Here is a 22,965-nt window from a genome sequence, read left to right as displayed (position 1 = left end):
TTACTATACAATACCATACTACTTTACTATACAATACCATACTACTTTACTACACAATACTACTCTACTATACAATACAATACTACTCTACTTTACAATACAATACTACTTTACTATACAATACCAAACTACTTTACTATACAATACCATAATACTTTACTGTACAATACAATACTACTTTACTATACAATACAAAACTACTTTACTATACAATACTACTCTACTATACAATACAATACTACTCTACTATACAATACCATACTACTCTACTATACAATACAATATTACTCTACTATACAATACTGCTTTACTATACAATACAATACTACTCTACTATACAATAGTACTTTACTATACAATACAATACTACTTTACTATACAATACCATACTGTACTGCACTGTACTATACTATAATATGCTATACTGTACTAACCGAAAGGTTGCTGGATCAAATCCCAGAGCTGACAAGGTCTGTCATTCTGCCCCTGAGCAAGGCAGTTAACCCACTGTTCCCCGCGCACCGAAGATGTGAATGTCGATTTAGACAGCCTTCCACACCTCTCTGATTCAGAGGGGTTGGGTTAAATGCGGAAGACACATTTCAGTAGAATGCATTCAGTTTTAAAACTGACTAAGTATATACCTTTCTCCTTTCCCCTTTATAATATAATATACTGTACTATACTGTACTATAATGTAATGTACTATACTACTATACTATACTATACTATGCAATAGTATACTATACCAGACTTTATTGCACTATACTATACAAATGTAATGTAATACAAATGTAATACTATGCTATGGTATAATATACTACAATGTGCTATGCTATAATATACTACAGCGTGCCATACTATTCTGTACTATACTATATTATACTATGATATACTATACTGTACTACACTATACTTAAGCAATAAGGCACGGGGGGGTGGTATATGGCCAATATACCACAGCTAAGGAATGTTCTTAAGCACGACGCAATGAGGAGTGCCTGGATACAGCCCTTGGCCGTGGTATATTGTCCATATACCACAAACCCCCGAGGTGCCTTACTGCTATTATAAAAGGGTTACCAATGTAATTAGAGCTGTTTTGTCATACCCGTGGTATATGGTCTGATATACCATGGCTGTCAGCCAATCAGCATTCAGGGCTCAAACCACCCAGTCAATAATATAATATAATCAACTATACTATACTAAATATACTATAGATTAATCCCCATTCCAACAGTCCAAATAAGATTACTTAGAATTACTAAAAGAGAGCTGGTTTGCATTCCACTCATGCGTCAAGCAGAACAGAAACAACTGTATCAATTTAACAACAAAATCCTGGCAATCATGTTGCCTTGGCGGATTTTTCTATCCCTATTTCAATGCTCGTATCATCAATGTGTCTGAAAGTATGTAATTGACTATGTAATTGTACCCTGAAAAAAAATATTCAAGTCCCAATTACCGAGATTATGAATAGTTTGCTCCTACATTTTGTTCACAGTTTATGCGCCTATCTGCCGATAATGAGGCTGTCTATTGTAAAAAGGTGATGAAAATGACGCAAATCTAACACCTCTCAATTGCTCGGGGCTTGAAGAATTAGCAGGTGTAAATCACAACGCATAAAGGTGATATGAATTAATTTTCCAGCTGGTAAAACACAGAACCGAAGGCCCAGCAGAGGCCCTTCAAGCAACGTTTCAGCAATCTACATTAATACAAGCTGAATATCAAACACAACAATGGTGACATAGAATATAATAAAACGTAGAATGAAATTAGGGACAGTTTGAGTATGAAGAACAACGGCTCTAAATGATTGACCACTCAGGGACTATGCTCCATATATCACTGATTAATACTATGGCTCACGCTAGACTTGTCTCTATTCCCCAAAGAAAGCCGTTTTAGTAAGGAGGAAATGTCATGTTAGTAATAATAGCAGGGACGGGTTTTGACCTGTTGTTGGGTTGATCATGTCCGTTTGGCCCGACACATGTCTTGCTGTGATTGTCTATTTCTCAGCCGTTACTCGTCTGTGTGTGTCGGCATAACGGAACAGTGAAGTTGTTTTCCCATAGCAGCATATCCTCATCTCATGCATGGCAAAAAATTGGAATAAAAAATATGCGTTTGATTCTGAGTCTGACATAGGCCTACCTTTTGTGAAACTCTTTCGGCTGAAGGTTTATGGCCTGGGATGCTAATCAATTTACGTTTGTCATTCTCTATTTTTGCTGTTGTACGTGTTGCATATGTCCTTCGGTGTGTCCGGAAAGAAAAACATCTCTGGCACAACAATATTTCTGGTGAAAGATGTCCTTTGAAGAGCACGAGACGGAACAGAGTGTGTATTGACACCGAGTTATGTTAAACTTGCTTCACACATCGCTTTGAACGTGTATTTGGCCCTGCACTCATCGCAACCTATCCAGTGTCTCGTTGAGTTACAGATTATAGACCTCCAGGCACAAGTCCAGACGGAGAATACATTGAAAAAGGATTGGCCCTAACTTAATAGGTCTACTGCCGTCTAAAGAACCTCCTTATGTTTAATGTTTTCGTAAAAAGGTGTATTAATAATCTGGGCTAATTGTCAATAACCCTATTATAGCCAATGTATAATTTAGGATAGGCCTAATAATAAAGGCTATCTGCAGACTGAATATAGATGAGTAAAACACAGACCATTTGGGTTTCTTATGGATAACACGTTTAACAACACAAGATAAAGCGTTATAAACTAGAACCATGCCTCTGTATATAGGCTAGCCTTTCTGTACGTTTTTATTTTAACAAATTAAAAAATGTATACATGTCACAAAAATATGCTGAGCTTAGACTATTCAACCGCAGTTCGTAAAAATATTAACAGCTGTTCTACAAAGGTGTAGACCAAATAACAAATACCAAATCGTCGTGAATCAATGTACCTTTTCAAGTTCTGTGTCGTTGTCATTTAACCGATACGTGTTTGTAGTTTCACGTGTCGACAATTATAGATGTTGAAAATAGTTCATAAAATTAACGCTTAGACATCCTCGCACATAACATATCAGTAGTATTGTTCAAATAATGTTATGTTGATGTTTTTTTATTTTCCAAAGTCATCTGACCACACACAGAAAGTACAAAAAACGTTCACTCTTGGGGCTTAGGTTCAAAGAAAATCAAAGTGTAGGCCTACTTATAGTGCGTTATTTCTAACATCTATTTAAAACAAATAAAAATATATATATATATATTCCACTACGAAGTGCTACATAACATGATATCACAGGAATTGTAGTGGTTGCTGAAATAAATGTAGTATTGAGGTACATTTGTTTTTCCATGTCATTCTCGTGGACAAGTTGTAATGTGCCTGCGCTGTACATTCTACATGGTCTCAGTAGAATGGATCAAATATTGGTCAAAGGGCAAAAACAAACTTGCAATGAATTTAAAGAGTAACAAACTAGGCAAAAACTGCCTTTTTAAACATACAGAGGAAACAAAACAAGGACAAAATATGCATAGAATAACATTTTTAGATGTACATAAATACTTACAATTTAAATTGTCCAAACTATTCCAATGTGAGACTCCAAAACATATCTCAGGGTAATGTGGCATCTGATGTATTGTCTGTAGTGGTGGTTACCTACTTTTCAGTGGGACTGGTGTAAAGACTATAATTAAGACAAACAAAATCCTAAACAGAATCAGCAGGTTCTAGGTGGTTCCTCTATAGCTATCATACCAATGGCTTATTTTTGACCTCAAACATATTGTGCATATTTAGCATTGTACAATTACACAACAAACTGAAAACGCTAAAACAATGACAATGTTTTGTTAAATGTGAGTGTGAGAGAAGGACAATCTCAAGTTCAGGTAGACAATAGAGTAACCAACTGTATTGAATGGATTCCTCTCAGTCAAACCGTCTCTCTTCAGTCATTTGTGCTGCTACGGCAAGCAACATAGACCAAATTGCAGATGTCCACCACGTTTACAGCAGTCAGAGCTGTGCAATAAAAATGATGAACTTGGCCTTCTCCTGTCCAACTTAAAGCAGTGATCGTTTTCATTGAAAGGTCAAACCAGGTGTTCAGAGGAGCACACAGACTGCCGACACAGTCAGCCAGCAGTCAGTCAGTCAGTCTGCATTCATGACAAATGATTTATGATGGTTTAATCAAGGTGACAACGACGATGTACGTCAGTCCTCTGAGATGACATCGATGTCCTCAGGGCCACTGCCCTGCTGCGTAGCCACCCTCCAGCGGCTGACGTGCTGGCTTCCTTTCCTCTTCTGCTGTGACTCAGGTGACTCTTCCTCCAGCTTCTGTCTCTTGTGCTTCGTCCTCCTGTTCTGGAACCAAACCTTTACCTGGGAGAGAAAGGAGAGACGTTGAGTTTAGTACTGGAAGAAACATTGGCAAAATATATAGTATCAATGTGCTTTTTGTAAAAACTACTACTACTTGTTTTTCCACGTCCATGAAACACCATGAGACGCTTGAAGCAAGCACACACATTTTCATCAGTAAATGTACCTTTACTAGTTATAAAAGTGTCTGCGTGTGTCTCCCCTATGATTTTTAAGCGAAGCTTTTTTCAAAGTGTCCTAGCAACAATGACAACACAATATTTCACATGGTGTAAAACTGTTATTGCTTCCATAATGTCTCTATAACACTGGCAAACATTGCCTTTACCTAAGGCTTCACATACTCTCGTTCTTTACAGCTGTTTGCAAATAGCAACATATTTATATCTCATGTTTCTGTCTGGTTGTAATTTTTATATCACATTTACAAGCTTGATTAAATTATTGGTCTAATTCCTTTGAAATTAAAAGTTCAGCACATCGCAATACTGTATTCCCAATGTATAATATATTGCATGAGAGGATTGCAAAAAGCCTAAATTGCTGTTTATCAGCAGCGTGTTTCTGATGTTGATTATGGAAATGAAGTCATAAATAATCATTGTGAAATTTACTACATAATTTATTGACATCACCTTGCCCATCCCGATAGCTACCGTAGGACAAACAACTTGTGGTTAAGAAACCTGGTTTTGCTATACGTTGGTTGAGGGGGTGTTGTGGAGTTCTGACTACGAGTCTACTCATATCTCCTGTTTCAGCGCTCTGGAATGCAGCCATGCCTTCAAGGCTTTGCACGGTAAATCCGCCTCCTGCAGTGGCCATACAGCATTTACTATGATACGGCCTCTAAAGTCAGGGCATGTATACTTCTTGCACTTCGCTGAGCAGAGCTGTTGTCAAGGAGGTTGTCAAGGAAGTGAATTTATGTTCATACTGGACCTACCGTCAACCAATCATGTCAATACGGAGCTATACGAAGGAGCATAACGATACGGTACAGAGTTCAATTTGGCCTCCGCCAGCCTCCCAATTGTGTCACACCCTCCATCCGGAGCCTCCGAACACATTTTCGGATCAAGCACAAATGGGCTTTTAGGCCCTCGGGGTTTAGGGTGTGTTCAACATCGCTGAGTCCCCCCATCACACACCTGTGTCTCCGTGAGGCAGAGGCCGCTGGCGAGCTGCTTCCGTTCTGCTCCCACCACATAGTGGTTCTTCTCAAAGGCCCTCTCCAGCCTGAGGAGCTGTGAGGGGGAGAAGGCTGTCCGGATGCGCTTCGGCTTGCGGGAAAAAGGCCCATGAAGGAGCAGGTTCTCTGGGCTGCTGTCCTCATCTGGAGAGAGGAGAGGAAGGAGAGAAACTGAAGGGTTAGACTTAGGGTTGACAGACAGGAATGACACCGTAGCAGCTCTTGTTGTATGTGTAAAGAGACCAGTAAAGAGAGAAACTATAGTATACTAACTATAGTATACTAACTATAGTATATTAACTATAGTATACTAACAGCTGTATACTAACAGCTGTATACTAACAGCTGTATACTAACTATAGTATACTAACTATAGTATACTAACTGCTGTATACTAACTATAGTATACTAACTATAGTATACTAACTGCTGTATACTAACTATAGTATACTAACTGCTGTATACTAACTATAGTATACTAACTGATGTATACTAACTATAGTATACTAACTGCTGTATACTAACTATAGTATACTAACTGCTGTATACTAACTATAGTATACTAAATATAGTATACTAACTATAGTATACTAACTATAGTATACTAACTATAGTATACTAACTGCTGTATACTAACTATAGTATACTAACTATAGTATACTAACTGCTGTATACTAACTATAGTATACTAACTATAGTATACTAACTGCTGTATACTAACTATAGTATACTAACTATAGTATACTAACTGCTGTATACTAACTATAGTATACTAACTGATGTATACTAACTATAGTATACTAACTGCTGTATACTAACTATAGTATACTAACTATAGTATACTAACTGTTGTACAACTCAGCAAACTGATACTAATGGTTTGTTTGTAGGCTTTGGTGTTGTTTGTGATTAATAGCTTGTCTAATTACACCTCAAAAGGAGGACAAAGAACTGAATAAGCAGGACATCAGTGTTGATTTGTATTGCATGCTGCTAAGCAGGACATCAGTATTGCATGCTGCTAAGCAGGACATCAGTGTTGATATGTATTGCATGCTGCTAAGCAGGACATCAGTATTGCATGTTGCTAAGCAGGACATCAGTATTGCATGTTGCTAAGCAGGACATCAGTGTTGATTTGTATTGCATGCTGCTAAGCAGGACATCAGTGTTGATTTGTATTGCATGCTGCTTAGCAGGACATCAGTATTGCATGCTGCTTAGCAGGACATCAGTATTGCATGTTGCTAAGCATGACATCAGTGTTGATATGTATTGCATGCTGCTAAGCAGAACATCAGTATTGCATGCTGCTAAGCAGGACATCAGTGTTGCATGTTGCTAAGCAGGACATCAGTGTTGATTTGTATTGCATGCTGCTAAGCAGGACATCAGTGTTGATATGTATTGCATGTTGCTAAGCAGGACATCAGTGTTGATATGTATTGCATGTTGCTAAGCAGGACATCAGTGTTGATATGTATTGCATGCTGCTAAGCAGGACATCAGTATTGCATGCTGCTAAGCAGGACATCAGTGTTGATATGTATTGCATGTTGCTAAGCAGGACATCAGTGTTGATATGTATTGCATGTTGCTAAACAGGACATCAGTGTTGATATGTATTGCATGTTGCTAAGCAGGACATCAGTGTTGATATGTATTGCATGTTGCTAAGCAGGACATCAGTGTTGATATGTATTGCATGCTGCTAAGCAGGACATCAGTGTTGATATGTATTGCATGTTGCTAAGCAGGACATCAGTGTTGATATGTATTGCATGTTGCTAAACAGGACATCAGTGTTGATATGTATTGCATGTTGCTAAGCAGGACATCAGTGTTGATATGTATTGCATGTTGCTAAGCAGGACATCAGTGTTGATATGTATTGCATGCTGCTTAGCAGGACATCAGTTTTGATATGTATTGCATGCTGCTAAGCAGGACATCAGTGTTGATATGTATTGCATGCTGCTAAGCAGGACATCAGTATTGCATGCTGCTAAGCAGGACATCAGTATTGCATGCTGCTAAGCAGGACATCAGTGTTGCATGTTGCTAAGCAGGACATCAGTGTTGATTTGTATTGCATGCTGCTAAGCAGGACATCAGTATTGCATGCTGCTAAGCAGGACATCAGTATTGCATGCTGCTTAGCAGGACATCAGTATTGCATGCTGCTAAGCAGGACATCAGTATTGATATGTATTGCATGCTGCTAAGCAGGACATCAGTATTGCATGCTGCTAAGCAGGACATCAGTGTTGCATGTTGCTAAGCAGGACATCAGTGTTGATTTGTATTGCATGCTGCTAAGCAGGACATCAGTATTGCATGCTGCTAAGCAGGACATCAGTATTGCATGTTGCTAAGCAGGACATCAGTGTTGATTTGTATTGCATGCTGCTAAGCAGGACATCAGTATTGCATGCTGCTAAGCAGGACATCAGTATTGCATGCTGCTTAGCAGGACATCAGTATTGCATGCTGCTTAGCAGGACATCAGTATTGCATGCTGCTTAGCAGGACATCAGTGTTGAAACACATTGCATGCTGCTCTCTAGGACAGTATCAGCCATATCAATGTGGGCATCTTCACTTGACTCATCATTCATGACACTTTCCCATAACGTGAGTAATTGATTAATGTACAGGTAAACACTACTAATGTTTGGTTGTGACATTATCCCTCCATTTCACAATGCTACCACACCTCATTCCACATGCTTGTTCTAGTATGTAGACAGATTTATCGTTAAGGAGATGATATACTGTATGCATTACACATAAGGTTTGAATGTCATCACAGTTAGGAAATAGTAGTGCTGAATTTCATCAGTTAGGAAATAGTAGAGTTGAATGATTGACATGTTGGTTCAGCCAACATGGACGACATCCATCTCCAGGGACTTTCAACAACGAGCCTATTGGTTCCTCACACACACACACACACACACACACACACACACACACACACACACACACACACACACACACACACACACACACACACACACACACACACACACACACACACACACACACACACACACACACACACACACAGAGAGAGAGAGAGAGAGAGAAGAACATTTGAAAGAAGAGAAAAAACCTCTGATATATCAAGGTCATGACCAATGTTCCCTCTAATAATAAAGGTGTCTGCATTCTTCCCAGCTGGAACAGGTCGGTAGAGTTCGTGCACATAATATGACAACATTTTGTTTGTTTTGGACTTCGGTGAGGGTTTTTTCGGGTTGTTCGGGAACACGCATTTTTTTACCTGGAAGCAAGCCGAAGTTTGGAGCCGAAGTCTACGCCTCTTCGTCGGTGATTGGTCAACATCTTAGTTAGATGTAAAATTGCGCGACTAAACGTCAAAATTAATTACACATTTCTTGAGTTATCTTAGATTAAATCTGACTATAATGAGGAAGTGTATACTGGCTATGGCGTCTCAAAAGGGACAAACAGTACCATTGCTGATTTTATTCTCATTTTTCAAGCAAAGGTCTTTTACCATTTCTGCTTATTTTCTCATTTTTCAAGCGACGGTCTTTTAAGGGAGTTTGTGAGCACACTCGTTCAGTTCGGCTAGCCGAGTTCAGCTAAACTGAGGCCTTCAGCTGCGCTCGTGCGCACCCCTGGGACTACCGCACAGAGCAACGCACTAGATTGAACTTCACTCAACTTCCTAGTTTTCCAACTTAGTTAAACACTATCAGGCACGAGTCAGGCCCCGTACTCTACACAGACCAGACCAGTGCGGCATAACCAATCAGAGCTGCAGTAAGCCTATATGTAAATAGACCATTGCCATATATGGATCTGTGTCATTCACTTTGAACTGGACTGTGTTAACAGGATGAGCGGTCATGAGTAGATGCGCTTCTTTTGAGATCAAAGCGAGAGCTGCATGTAGCCAAATGTGCACATTTGTTCATATCCTTGCTATTTAGTGAGTTATAAGCCCAGTTATATATTATTTGTAGTCAGCAATGGGGGAGTGATTTCTTCCTACAACAGAAGAAAAGCTGTACATCTTTGAAAAGCGAGTCAGGTAAAAGCTTTTGTTTTGTCATTAATTAAGGGGCCATGTTGTATTTTGAGACATGCTTGAATAAGCTAAGTAGCCAATAGGCAGAGGGTATAATAATATGTCTGATTCTCTGTAATTATGATCTAAGTAGCCAATAGGCAGAGGGTATAATAATATGTCTGATTCTCTGTAATTATGATCTAAGTAGCCAATAGGCAGAGGGTATAATAATATGTCTGATTCTCTGTAATTATGATCTAAGTAGCCAATAGGCAGAGGGTATAATAATATGTCTGATTCTCTGTAATTATGATCTAAGTAGCCAATAGGCAGAGGGTAGAATCATTTGTCTGATTCTATGTAATTATGATCTAAGTAGCCAATAGGCAGAGGGTAGAATCATTTGTCTGATTCTCTGTAATTATGATCTAAGTAGCCAATAGGCAGAGGGTAGAATCATTTGTCTGATTCTATGTAATTATGATCTAAGTAGCCAATAGGCAGAGGGTAGAATCATTTGTCTGATTCTCTGTAATTATGATCTAAGTAGCCAATAGGCAGAGGGTAGAATCATTTGTCTGATTCTCTGTAATTATGATCTAAATAGCCAATAGGCAGAGGGTAGAATCATTTGTCTGACTCTCTGTAATTATGGTATGGGAATAAAAAAGATCTTTAATTTTGTAAAGTGTTTTCCTGCATCGAACACCACAACATGTTCAGTCACCTCCTTGTCTGAAGGACAAGTGGATAAACAAGGTAATGTCTATTCATTTATTTTTACTCACGGAATGTAGTCCTATATTGAACAACATACAATTTCTCAATTGTTGTTGATGGTAGGCTACTCTGTTAAGCCTACATTATGATCAAATAGCCACAGTAGAATACTTTTTGAAACAGTAACTTAAAGTGGGTACAGCCTCAGCAAACGTGTGCTGGAAGTTGCACAGAATTTTCACACAGTTCAAGTTTGCACTTGGCAAACCTGAAATTTGCTCAAGTGCCTAATTTTTTAGAAGCATATGTTTATTGTGAGAGAAATGTATGTTTGCTATTCAGATCAAAGTGTTTCAAAACAAGAAACTTTAAATAGGACATTGCATAGGTGTGCCAACATAACAAAGACATGAATCACATTTTAATAGTACTGTAATTTAAAGTGAGTTATTCCATAAATCTTTGTGAATACTTTTCTTAGGCTAGACTCAATAAAAACCTCTAGAAGTATTTTTTTTTATTTAACCAGGGAAGTCAGTTAAGAACAAATTCTTATTTACAATGACAGCCTACACCGGCCAAACCAGGCCAATTGTGAGACCCTATGGGACTCCCAATCACGGCCGGTTGTGATACAGCCTGGATTTGAACCAGGGTGTCTGTAGTGATGCCTCTAGCACTGACATACAGTGCCTTAGACTGCTGCGCCACTTGGGAGCCCCAAGTATACTAAACAAAAATATAAACGCAACATGTAAAGTGTTCCCATGTTTCATGGGCTGAAATTAAAGATCTCAGATACGTTCCAAATGCACAAAAGAAAAATTGTGCACAAGTTTGTTTACATCCCTGTTAGTGAGTATTTCCCCTTTACCAAGATAATCCATCCACCTGACAGGTGTGTCATATCAAGAAGCTGATTAAACAGAATGATCATTACACAGTGCTGGGGACAATAAAAGGTCACTTTAAAATGTGCAATTTTCTCATACAAAACAATGCCACAGATGTCTCGAGTTTTGAGGGAGAATTGGAATGCTGACTGCAGGAATGCCCATCAGAGCTGTAACCAGAAAACTGAATGTTAATTTCTCTACCAAAAGCTGCCACCAATGTCGTTTTAGAAAATTTGGCAGTATGTCCAACTGCCCTCACAACCGCAGACCACATGTAACCAAGCCAGCCCAGGACCTCAACATCCGGCTTCTTCCCCTGCGGGATCATCTGAGACCAGCCACCCGGAGGGCTGATGAAACTGTTTTGTTTGCACAACCAAAGAATTTCTGCACAAACTTTCAGAAACCATCTTCATGCTCGTCGTCCTCACCGGGGTCTTGACCTGACTGGAGTTTGGCGTCGTAACCGATGTAAGTGGGCAAATGCTCACCTTCGATGGCCGCTGGCACGCTGGAGAAGCTCTTCACGGACGAATCCCGGTTTCAACTGGACCGGGCAGATGGCAGACAGTGTGTGTGGCGTTGTGTGGGCAAGTGGTTTGCTGATGTCAACGTTGTTAACAAAGTGCCCCATGGTGGCGGTGGGGTAATGGTATGGGCAGGCATAAGCTACGGACAATGCACACAATTGCATTTTATTGATGGCAATTTAAATCCATAGAGATACCTTGATGAGATCCTGAGGCCATTCATCCGCCACCATCACCTCATGTTTCAGCTTGATAATGCACGGCCCCATGTCTCAATGATCAGTACACAATTCCTGGAAGCTGAAAATGTCCCAGTTCTTCCATGGCCTGCATACTCACCAGACATGTCACCCATTGAACATGTTTGGGATGCTCTGGATCGACATGTACAACAGCATGTTCCAGTTCCCACAAATATCCAGCAACTTAGCAGAGCCATTGAAGTGAGAGAACATTGAAGTGGCACAATGAACAGCCTGATCAACTGTATGCGAAGGAGATGTGTCGTGCTGCATGCATCATATGGTGGTCACATCAGACACTGACTGATTTTCTGATCCCTTACCTTTTTTTAAGGTATCTGTGACCAACAGATGCATATACTCTACCGTTTCACAACACTAAAAGTTTTAGAACAGCTACTCATTCAAGGGTTTTAATTTTTTATTTTTAACTATTTTCTACATTGAGGAATAATAGTGAAGACATCAAAACTATGAAATAACACATATGGAATCATGTAGCAAACAAAAAGGTGTTAAACAAATAAAAATATATTTTATATTTGAGATTCTTCAAATAGCCCCCCTTTACCATGATGACAGCTTTGCACACTCTCAGCATTCTCTCAACCAGCTTCATGAGGTAGTCACCTAGAATGCATTTCAATAAACAGGTGTGCCTTCTTAAAAGTTGTGGAATTTCTTTCCTTCTTAATGCATTTGAGCCAATCAGTTGCGTTGTGACAAGGTAGGGGTGGTATACAGAAGATATCTCTATTTGGTAAGAGACCAAGTCCATATTATGGCAAGAACAGCTCAAATAAGCTAAGAGAATGACAGTTCATCATTACCTTAGGGCATGAAGGTCAGACAATACATAATATTTCAAGAACTTTGAAAGTGCAGTCACAAAGACTATCAAGCGCTATGATGACACTCGCTCTCATGAGGACCCTCACAGGAATGGAAGACTCAGAGTTACCTCTGCTGCAGAGGATAAGTTCATTAGAGTTACCATCCTCAGAATTTGCAGCCCAAATAAATGCTTCACAGAGTTCAAGTAACACATCTCAACATCAACTGTTCAGAGGAGACTGTGTGAATCAGGACTTCATGGTCGAATTGCTTCAAAGAAACCCCTACTAAAGGACACCAATAAGAAGAAGAGACTTTCTTAGGCCAAGAAACACGAACAACGGACGTCAGACCGGTGGAAATTTGGCCTTTGGTCTGTTGGAGATTTTTGGATCCCGCCTCTGTGTCTTTGTGAGACGGGTGAACGGATGATCTCCGCATGTGTGGTTCCCATCATGAAGCATGGAGGAGGAGGTGTTATGGTGTGGGGTGCTTTGCTGGTGAAACTGTCTGTGATGTATTTAGAATTTAAGGCACACTTAACTACCATGGCTACCACAGCATTCTGCAGTGAAACACAATCCCATCTGGTTTGGGTTTAGTGGGACTATAGTTTGTTTTTCAACAGGACAATCAACAATCATCCAGGCTGTGTAATGGCTATTTTACCAAAAAGGAGAGTGATGGAGTGATGCATCAGATGTTCTGGTCTCCACAATCCCGCAACCTCAACCAAATTGAGATGGTTTGGGATGAGTCGGACCGCAGAGTGAAGGAAAAGCAGCCAATAAGTGCTCAGTATATGTGGGAACTCCTTCAAGACTGTTGGAAAAGCATTCCAGGTGAAGCCGGTTGAGAGAATGCCAAGAGTGTGCAAAGCTGTCATCAAGGGAAAAGGTGGCTACTTTGAAGAATCTCAAATCTAAAATATATTTAGATTTGTTTAACACTTTTTGGTTACTACATGATTCCATATGTGTTATTTCATAGTTGTGATGTCTTCACTATTATTCTACAATGTAGAAAATAGTACAAATAAAGGAAAACCCTTGAATGAGTAGGTGTTCTAAAACTTTTGACCGGTAGTGTATGTATTCCCAGTCATGTGAAATCCATAGATTAGGTCCTAATGAATTAAATTAAATTGACAGATTTCCTTATATGAACTGTAACTCAGTCAAATCTTTGAAATTGTTGCATGTTGCATTTATAATTGTGTTCAGTGTAGATCATCTAGTTTCAATACTGATTCCCACTTCATTCAGAAGCTATGGGGTATCCTACCACACTGGATGGCAGGTTCATTCAGAACTAGAGGAGTATCTTACCACTGTGGATGGCAGGTTCATTCAGAACTAGAGGAGTATCTTACCACACTGGATGGCAGGTTGATTCAGAAATAGAGGAGTATATTACCACTGTAGATGGCAGGTTGATTCAGAAATAGAGGAGTATATTACCACTGTAGATGGCAGGTTGATTCAGAAATAGAGGAGTATATTACCACTGTAGATGGCCCGTTCAGTGACTTTTCTCCTCTCTATATTGTGACATTATGATCATTTGTAAACAGTACCAGTCAAAAGTTTTGACACACCTCCTCATTCCAGGATTTTTCTTTATTTTTACTATTTTCTACATTGTAGAATAATAGCGAAGACATCAAAACTATGAAATGACACATATGGAATCATGTAGTAACCAAAAAAGTGTTAAACAGATCAAAATATAGTTTATATTTGAAATTCTTCAAAGTAGCCACCCTTTGCCTTAATGACAGCTTTGCACACACTACAATATTATAGGGATAATGTCATGCTAATATAAACCTAGTTCGAAACTGACCTGGCTCTCTACTACAGACTGTTAAATGAGTTCAATGAAAGCACAGTTTTTTTGGAAACAACAATGTATTTCTGGCCTAGCATAACAAATCACATCTGCTTATGGTCAACTTTTAATATCTTCTTTGACATGCCTGGAATTACCAGCTGCACTAGTCATTCCGCTACCCAAGAGTGGTAAAGAGGCCTTTATTGGTTCTAACAGGAAACCTATCAACTTGTTGCGAGCGCTTAGAAAACTGTTGGACAAAATTGTGTTTGATCAAATACAAGGCAATTTCTCTGTCAACACACATTAACAACAGACTTCCAGCATGCTTATAGGGAAGGGCACTCAACTTGTACTGCACCGACACAAATGACTGATGATTGGTTGAAAGAAATTGATAATAAGAAGATTGTGGGAGCTGTAGATTGCAGTGCAGCCTTTTATATTATTGACCATAAGCTGTTGTTGAGAAAACATATGTTATGGCTTTTCAACCTCTGCCATATAGTGGATTCAGAGCTATCAAATAGAACTCTGAGGGTTTTCTTTAATGAAAACTTCCCTAATGTCAAACATGTAACGTGTGGTGTACCGCAGGGCAGCTATCTAGGCCCTCTATTCTTTTATATTTTTACCAATGACATGCCACTGGCATTAAACAAAACATGCGTGTCCATGTATGCTGATGATTCAACCATATACGCATCAACAACCACAGCTAATAAAAGTCAAAGAGTTGCAATCAGTTTTAGAATGGGTGGCCAGTAATAAACTGGTCCTGAACATCTCTAAACCCAAGAGCATTATATTTGGTATAAATCATTCCCTAAATTCTAGACCTCAGCTGAATCTGGTAATGAATTGTGTGGCTGTTGAATAAATTGAGGAAACTAAATTACTAGATTGTAAACTGTCATGGTCAAAAGATTCAATAGTTGTAAAGATGGGGAGAGGTCTGTCCGTAATAAAGAGATGCTCTGCTTTTTTGACACCACACTCCACAAAGCAAGTCCTGCAGGCTCTAGTTTAATCTTGTCTTGATTATTGTCCAGTCATATGAGCTGCAAAGAAAGACCTAGTTAAGATGCAGCTGGCCCAGAACAGAGCGGCACGTCTTGCTCTTCGTTGTAGAGGGCTTATATTAATACTGTGCAAGCTAGTCTCTTTTGGCTGAAAGTTGAGGAAACACTGACTTCACGTCACTTCTTGTTTTTATAGGAAACATTAACGGGTTGGAAATTCCAAATGGTTTGCATAGTCAACTTACACACAGCACTGACACACACAGTTACCCCACCAGACATGCCACCAGGGCGTCTTTTCACAGTCCCCAGGTCCAGGACAAATTCAAGAAAAGGTACAGTATTAAACAGAGCCATGAGTGCATGGAACTTCTTTCCATCTTATGAAGCGGAAGTGAACAGCAACACCACCTCTCCCCCTTGTGATCTACTTGTTGTGTGTATGAACTGACATGTTTGTGTAACTGATAGATGCACACACACATTCATGTTTTACATTTATTTAACTAGGCAAGTCAGTTAAGAACTAATTATTATTTACAATGAAGGCCTACCGGGGAACAGTGTGTAAACCGCCTTGTTCATGGGCAGAAGGCCAGATTTTTACCTTGTCAGCTCAGGGATTAGATTCAGCAACTGGCCCAACGCTCTAACCACTATGCTACCTGCCGCCCCAAGTGTGTGTCAATTGTAAAGTCTTTTGTCTGTAATGTATTATTTGTTATGCGTCGGACCCCAGTAAGACTAGCTGTCGCCATCGGCGTCGACTAATGGGGATCCTAATGTATCAAATAAAGAAATAATCTTTCTTATTAGCACCAGGTAATAATAGCTAATAGCAGGTTTCCTCAGCTTCTATTCAAAACAATGCTACAACAATGTTTTTCAACATGCACAGATGAATATACACCGAGTGTATAAAGCATTAAGAACACCGTCCTATTGCGTTGTACCCCTCCCCCATTTTCCCATCAGAACAGACTCAATTCCTCTGGGCATGGACTCTACAACGTGTCGAAAGCGTTCCACAGGGATGCTGGCCCATGTTGACTCCAATGCTTCCCACAGTTGTGTCAAATTGGCTGGATGTCCTTTGGGTGGTGAACCATTCTTGATACATACAGGAAACTGTTGAGCGCGAAAAACTTAGCAGCGTTGCAGTTCTTCACACAAACCGGTGCGCCTAGCTCCTCCTACCATACCCCGTTCAACGGTAGTTAAATATTTTGTCTTGCCCATTCACCCTCTGAATGGCACAATTACTCAATTGACTCAAGGCTTAAAAATCCTTCTTTAACCTGTCTCCTGCCCTTCATCTACACTGATTGAAGTGGATTTAACAAGTGACATGAATATGGGACCATTGCTTTCACCTGGATTCACCTGGACAGTCTGTGTCTCAGGGGTCTCCAACAGGTCGATCGCCAGCTACCAGTAGCTACCGCTGAGTAGTTTGCCAAACAATTGTGAAGGTAATGTGATTTTCATGTGTTCCACCGCATACTGTCATTAACAAACATCAGACACAGCAAGTTCGAATCTATACTCTTATATTATTATTATATCATTATTCCACCCCTGGTTAGCTACTACTGGTTTAAAAAGGCAAAACCAAACACAATTCATGTCCAGCAATATTGCCCCTGTATGCCTGTGTGGTGCACGTGTTTGTTCGTCACTACTTTTTAATTCATTTGTAAAAAAAAATCTAAAAACATAATTCCACTTTGGCATTTTGGGCTATTGTATGTAGGCAAGTGTCACACAATCTTAATGTAATACATTTTAAATTCAAGGTGTAACACAACAAAATGTGGAAAAACTCAAGGTGTGTGAATACTTCTGAAGGCACTGTAGCACCCCTTACTGCTACAATAAATAGGCTATAGCACTAACAATGCCATGGATAACAGTATATTGGGGTCCGGCACTAAATACGGTATGCTCTCCAGCACTTCAGCTGGGTTAGCTAACTAAAGAATGCATATTTTCTGCCACAGGACTGTCGTTAACAACCATCTTCAGCTGGCGTGCTGAAAATGCTTTGAACATCAGAGAAGATAACAATAGAGACACCTCCGAAGAGAGAGAATGTGAGGAGCGCGACTCTGGTAGAACAGAAGAATGTAAAAAGAGATCCACTGCAGCTGCAGGTGATGAACACTTTGGTCTTAAATGCTTCTCAAGGGGCACTGAACACCAACCAGCCATACTGTCACAGAAGTCACAGGATATCCTGGTTTTAGGGTCCATGTCCTAAAATAAAATAACTAAATATTATTTCCATTTTGTGGTACATTTATTTTGTAAATCTCAGCATTAGGCCAAATTAAATAAATGTAGGAGAATGTCATGTAATATATCTCGTGTTAAAGTCTTAATTTTTAACAGCAGTAACTTTTGTAGTTTTCATCTAATATAGTAATGCATTGATAAGGAAATGAACAATATGATTTTCCTTGAGAATTTTCCCTCCTATCACACACTGGTGAACCCCATGCTAGTTCTGGCTGGTGGTTTAGCCACTCAGATAGACAGTCAGACTGGCATCATCTGTTGTACGGCGTTAGTGGCGTCACCTCCACTCACATCCCCCTGGAGAAGACTGAGACTGGGGAGGAACTCACCAGGCTGAACACTAGGCCTGAACGCTTGGGGCGGCAGGGTAGCCTAGTGGTTAGAGCGTTGGACTAGTAACTGGAAGGTTGCAAGTTCAAACCCCCGAGCTGACAAGGTACAAATCTGTCATTCTCCCCCGGCAGTTAACCCACTGTTCCTAGGCCGTCATTGAAAATAAGAATTTGTTCTTAACTGACTTGCCTAGTAAAATAAAATTTTTAAAATGCTGGTTTTGCTCAGACCTCCACTCAGTAAGAGTGCTGATCTAGGATCAATATAGCCTTATAGAGCATAATAAATATAATTATATGGACTCTGGGACCTGATCCTAAATCAACACTCTGACTCCGAGACTCTTTGTGAATACTAACCCACAGAGGGAATACCCTCCAGGCGATGAGCCTTCAACACTCTGGCCTGTAGTCAGAACATGGGGGAACATGCCTCCAACATGACTACCAGGGAGCAGATGGCAGCGCCAGCCAGAGAGCTGTGTTCATCACCAATAACACCAGTCCCTTGGCACCAACAAGAATGGTCTTGTCAGCAGTCAGTTACACACTGCGTAGTGGTGGGGGCCAATCTCTCATTCTAACCCTGGATGGATGAATACAGAGGGAGCCGGATGGCTGTTATTAAGGACTAGGATGGTCTATTTCCGTTTAGCACTAAATGGACTATAAAGTATACGTGTAGAGAGCTACTTAATGAATGTGAAAAGGAAACTATCAATTCCTGCATAAATTATTCTTTACATACAACATTTTTAATCAATTAGGATTTTATATGCAAGTAATCATAATGTTTTATCCTCCTCATACAGTCCGTCTTTATTTCAGTGATTGATTGATTGATTGATTGATTGATTGATTGTTTTTCTGTCTGATTATAAACCAAAGACTGAAACAAAAACAAAAGAGGAGTATTCTATGAACTATCCAATATGTTTGGAAAATAATGTTTACAATGTCCTGTTATCCTATCAGTTAACCTCGGACACGTATCTCCTGACATTCAACACCTCCTAATGAATTGAAATGTGTCAAAGCAAACCTCCAGACCATCAGGACCATTGGGAGATGAGATGGGTGAATGAACTGTCTGCCCTCCTTCCTGATGATAACAATCCCATAACAATCTCATACACACTCAAATGTACCCCAGAGATTACACACTGAAATGCACCCCAATATAAAGAGCTGCTCACATGTGTAAGACCGACGAACCTGTTTATATTGTACTTCTCTCTCTCTCTCTCTCTCTCTCTCTCTCTCTCTCTCTCTCTCTCTCTCTCTCTCTCTTCTCTCTCTCTCTCTCTCTCTCTCTCTCTCTCTCGCTCTCTCTCTCTCAGGAAGTGTGGGGAGTATGACAGAAAATAAATCTCCCATCCATCCCTAACAGTAAGTGACAGTCATGATGGCTAATCCTCTCCTCTCACTCCTCCTGTCTGTAGTTAGCCTTGTCTAAACACTAGTTTTCATGGTTATTGGACACCATCAGTGAGTGGATCGGCTGTGTCTGTAAACAAAGCCACTTTATCTGAGATCCTGATCTGAGCAACAGTGACAACAACCTCTGACTCCCACTGATTACCTGACTGAGGTACACCCTGAAGGTTGCCTGGACAGGACCATAAAGAAGAGGAGTGCTGATCTAGGATCAGATTCCCCCCTTTGTCCTCATAATCTCATTCATTAATGATCTAAAAGGCTGATCCTAGATCAGCACTAATACCCTGAGACACAGTGAATACAGCCCTGGGCTGATTGGTCAGAGTGTAACATACCTGAGAGCACACCTGATGTGGCTAACTACTGCTGTCCACTGAGTTAACGAGATGAGCGTTGAAAGTTATTGATCTGTCTGGTTTAACAAATTGCTTTGTTTTTTGAGGACCACCCAGCATCAGTTATTAAGGATGTTCACCATGTATTGCATGAATGCACTGCACATAGCTTGAGTAAGAAGATTTAAAGTTTTGGTCACTGAATCCTGAGATTTTCCAATATTCAATTTATCTCATGGATTGATTTGGTTCCTAAAGACTTTTGTATCTGTCCATTGTCTTATCAGAAGTATGCAGCCCTTAAAGCAAAATTTGAACACAAAGCAAATTTCAATTAAATAATATTGTTATTATTTCTTTATTGTTTATTATTTCTGTTATTATTTGTATAATACCATAATATGATTAGAAATTAATATTCCTGTATTTTTGTTACTTTTAATCCAAATAACTTTGAACATTAAATTGTCTAATTAAATATTAGTTACGGTAATTATATCTAAATATTTGAGAAACAAAAATCCTTATAATCAGTGGTGTAAAAATACTTTAAAGTACTACTAAGTAGTTTTTTGGGGTATTTGTACTTCACTTTACTATTTATATATATTTTTACTTTTACTCCACTACATTTCTAAAGAAAATAATGTACTTTTTACTCCATACATTTTATGGCACCTAAAAGTACTCGTTACATTTCGAATGCTTAGCAGGACAGGAAAATGGTCAAATTCACGCACTTCTCAAGAGAACATCCCTGGTTATCCCTACTGCCACTGATCTGGCAGACTCACTAAACACAAATGCTTCGTTTGTAAACTATGTCTGAGTGTTGAAGTGTGCCCCTGGCTATACGTAAATTTAAAAATCAAGAAAATCGTGCCGTCCAGTTAGCTTAATATAAGGAATGTGAAATAATTTATATTTGTGCTTTTGCCACTTAAGTATATTTAAAAAACAAATCCTTTTAGACTTTCATTCAAGTCGTATTTTACTTTTACGTTAGTAATTTTCTGTTAAGATATCTTTACTTTTACTCAAGTATGGTAATTGGGTACTTTTTGCACCACTACTTATAATGAACTTTTTGAATGATGCAAAACCTAAAACGAATGGTTAGGCAAAAGTGAAATCATTCTTGATTATAGGCCTATTTTATTTCAATAATTGCATACAACTTACACATTTAATTGAATTTACCCTATTATTATTATTATGATTAAACATATTAGACTATTGATCTCCTAACAACTTTATCGGAACATATATAATAAGAAAGTGCAATGGCTTCGATGTGTAAATGAATAAATGAATAAAAATAAACAATATAGTCTACTTTCATTGAATTAAAACATATATTAATGTTTTTTTTTAATCACTACTGGAAATGGACGAAAAGTATGCATTTATGTTTTTTACAGGCTTTTTAAGCTACCGGCGGGTTCAATGCCTGGGTGCGTTGTTTTATGCTTATTTTAATGCATCCAATCTCAGAAAATGTAGCAATAATGAATAGACCTATAACTTAAGGAGTAAAATAACTATAGTTGGATGTTGAAACGTTGTCCTCTGCAAACAGTAGTTTCAGTCATTTGCATTGATCCTGTTTTTGTTGCTTTGTTTACGACGTTTTTAGACATTTTTTGTTTCCTGAATAAATTACCATCCCTACCAACATGTTGCATGTTCAGGGATCAAAAGGACATTTCTTCCATCACCGAACTATAGAGTGAGTTCTCAATTCTAATGTTTACAGTCATTGTAATTTAGCTCGTGCGTAATATGTCCCCATACGTGTGCAATAACAAGGATATGCACAAACATATGATATTATTTAAAATAATTTTGCAATATTCGTTAAATTAAAGTACTTGTTCGCTTACCTTGGAACCTGTGTCCGAGATATCTGTTTCGAAGAACCCACGGGTAGAAATTCAACGTGTCTCTCTGATGCGGGTTGAAGAAAGGCTGAGATGGAAGCTGGAGGGGATGCAGGGGCAGACCGGAGTTCCCTGTGTGTGTGCCCGGGTCAGGGAACATCATGTCTGGACTGCTGTATAAAGTCCTGCCGGAGTTCTGGAAACAACTTCCAAAGGGCGCCGGGTGAATTGATTCCGTGAACCTCAGCGCTGTAGGTCTGATCGGTTCGTCGCCGGTAGTCGAAGAGTTCACGTCTTTCCCAACCAGGGATTCGATGGTAAAACATTTCTTACTATGTTGGTACATGATCAAATAGGTTGTAGTTTATATATTTCGAATAATATATTCAATAACACTGTTATAAAACAGGTGATGTAGAAGAAAACCTCACAACAGAAGCAGTAGGACAGTTCCCGGGAAATCCATAACTCGCAGTTCCTTGCGCGTGCAAACCTCGTTGCCAATATCAGTGGACGTCTGGAAGCAGGTTGCCTGTAGAGCCGGTTCAGTTGTCTCCGTCACTTGTCTCAGGATATCGTCCGGTTTTCTCTGCTGTAACAATATGCCAAAAATCAAGTTTCGGTTCTAGTTACCACTGCAACGTCAGATCTATTAGTCTGTGATTACTTTAGGTTTATGACAGCCTGGCTCTTGTCTCGGTCTCATCACTCCTGGAAACCATTGTTGGACTGCGCTGTATTAGGAGCCAGAATCAGTAGGCTAATTTAAGCCTTTGAGAAAGAGCCTGTCACTCGTCAGACTCAATACCTGGTCTCTACTGTCGGTGACAGAGGTGTGGTGGGCATGCGCAGATAAGACCGTGTAGCCTAGCGGATGACAGCCATTTTGTTAGTCTGAATGAGTGACTTATGCTCTATTGAATTGATTTGTGACTAATAATAGCCTATCCATATACGTTTATTTAAATGTTGCAAAGTGATATCA

At 39.4% G+C, this 22,965-nt stretch overlaps 1 protein-coding gene across 1 annotated transcript; it reads right to left on the bottom strand.

The window, feature by feature from the left end:
- Positions 1 to 3,087: 3,087 nt before the first annotated feature.
- LOC118378278 (homeobox protein EMX1-like) lies at positions 3,088 to 22,766 on the bottom strand. Its single transcript, XM_035765248.2, has 3 exons — positions 21,984 to 22,766; positions 5,536 to 5,720; positions 3,088 to 4,384 (listed from the first exon to the last, which is right to left on the bottom strand). Exons 1-3 carry the CDS (start codon positions 22,324 to 22,326, stop codon positions 4,214 to 4,216), a joined length of 699 nt encoding a protein of 232 aa, XP_035621141.1. The 5' UTR covers positions 22,327 to 22,766; the 3' UTR covers positions 3,088 to 4,213.
- Between the last annotated feature and the right edge of the window lie 199 nt (positions 22,767 to 22,965).

This window comes from Oncorhynchus keta, chromosome 4, assembly GCF_023373465.1.
Source record: "Oncorhynchus keta strain PuntledgeMale-10-30-2019 chromosome 4, Oket_V2, whole genome shotgun sequence".
Lineage (NCBI taxonomy): Eukaryota > Metazoa > Chordata > Actinopteri > Salmoniformes > Salmonidae > Oncorhynchus > Oncorhynchus keta.
This window is presented reverse-complemented; position numbering and strand designations above follow the sequence as displayed.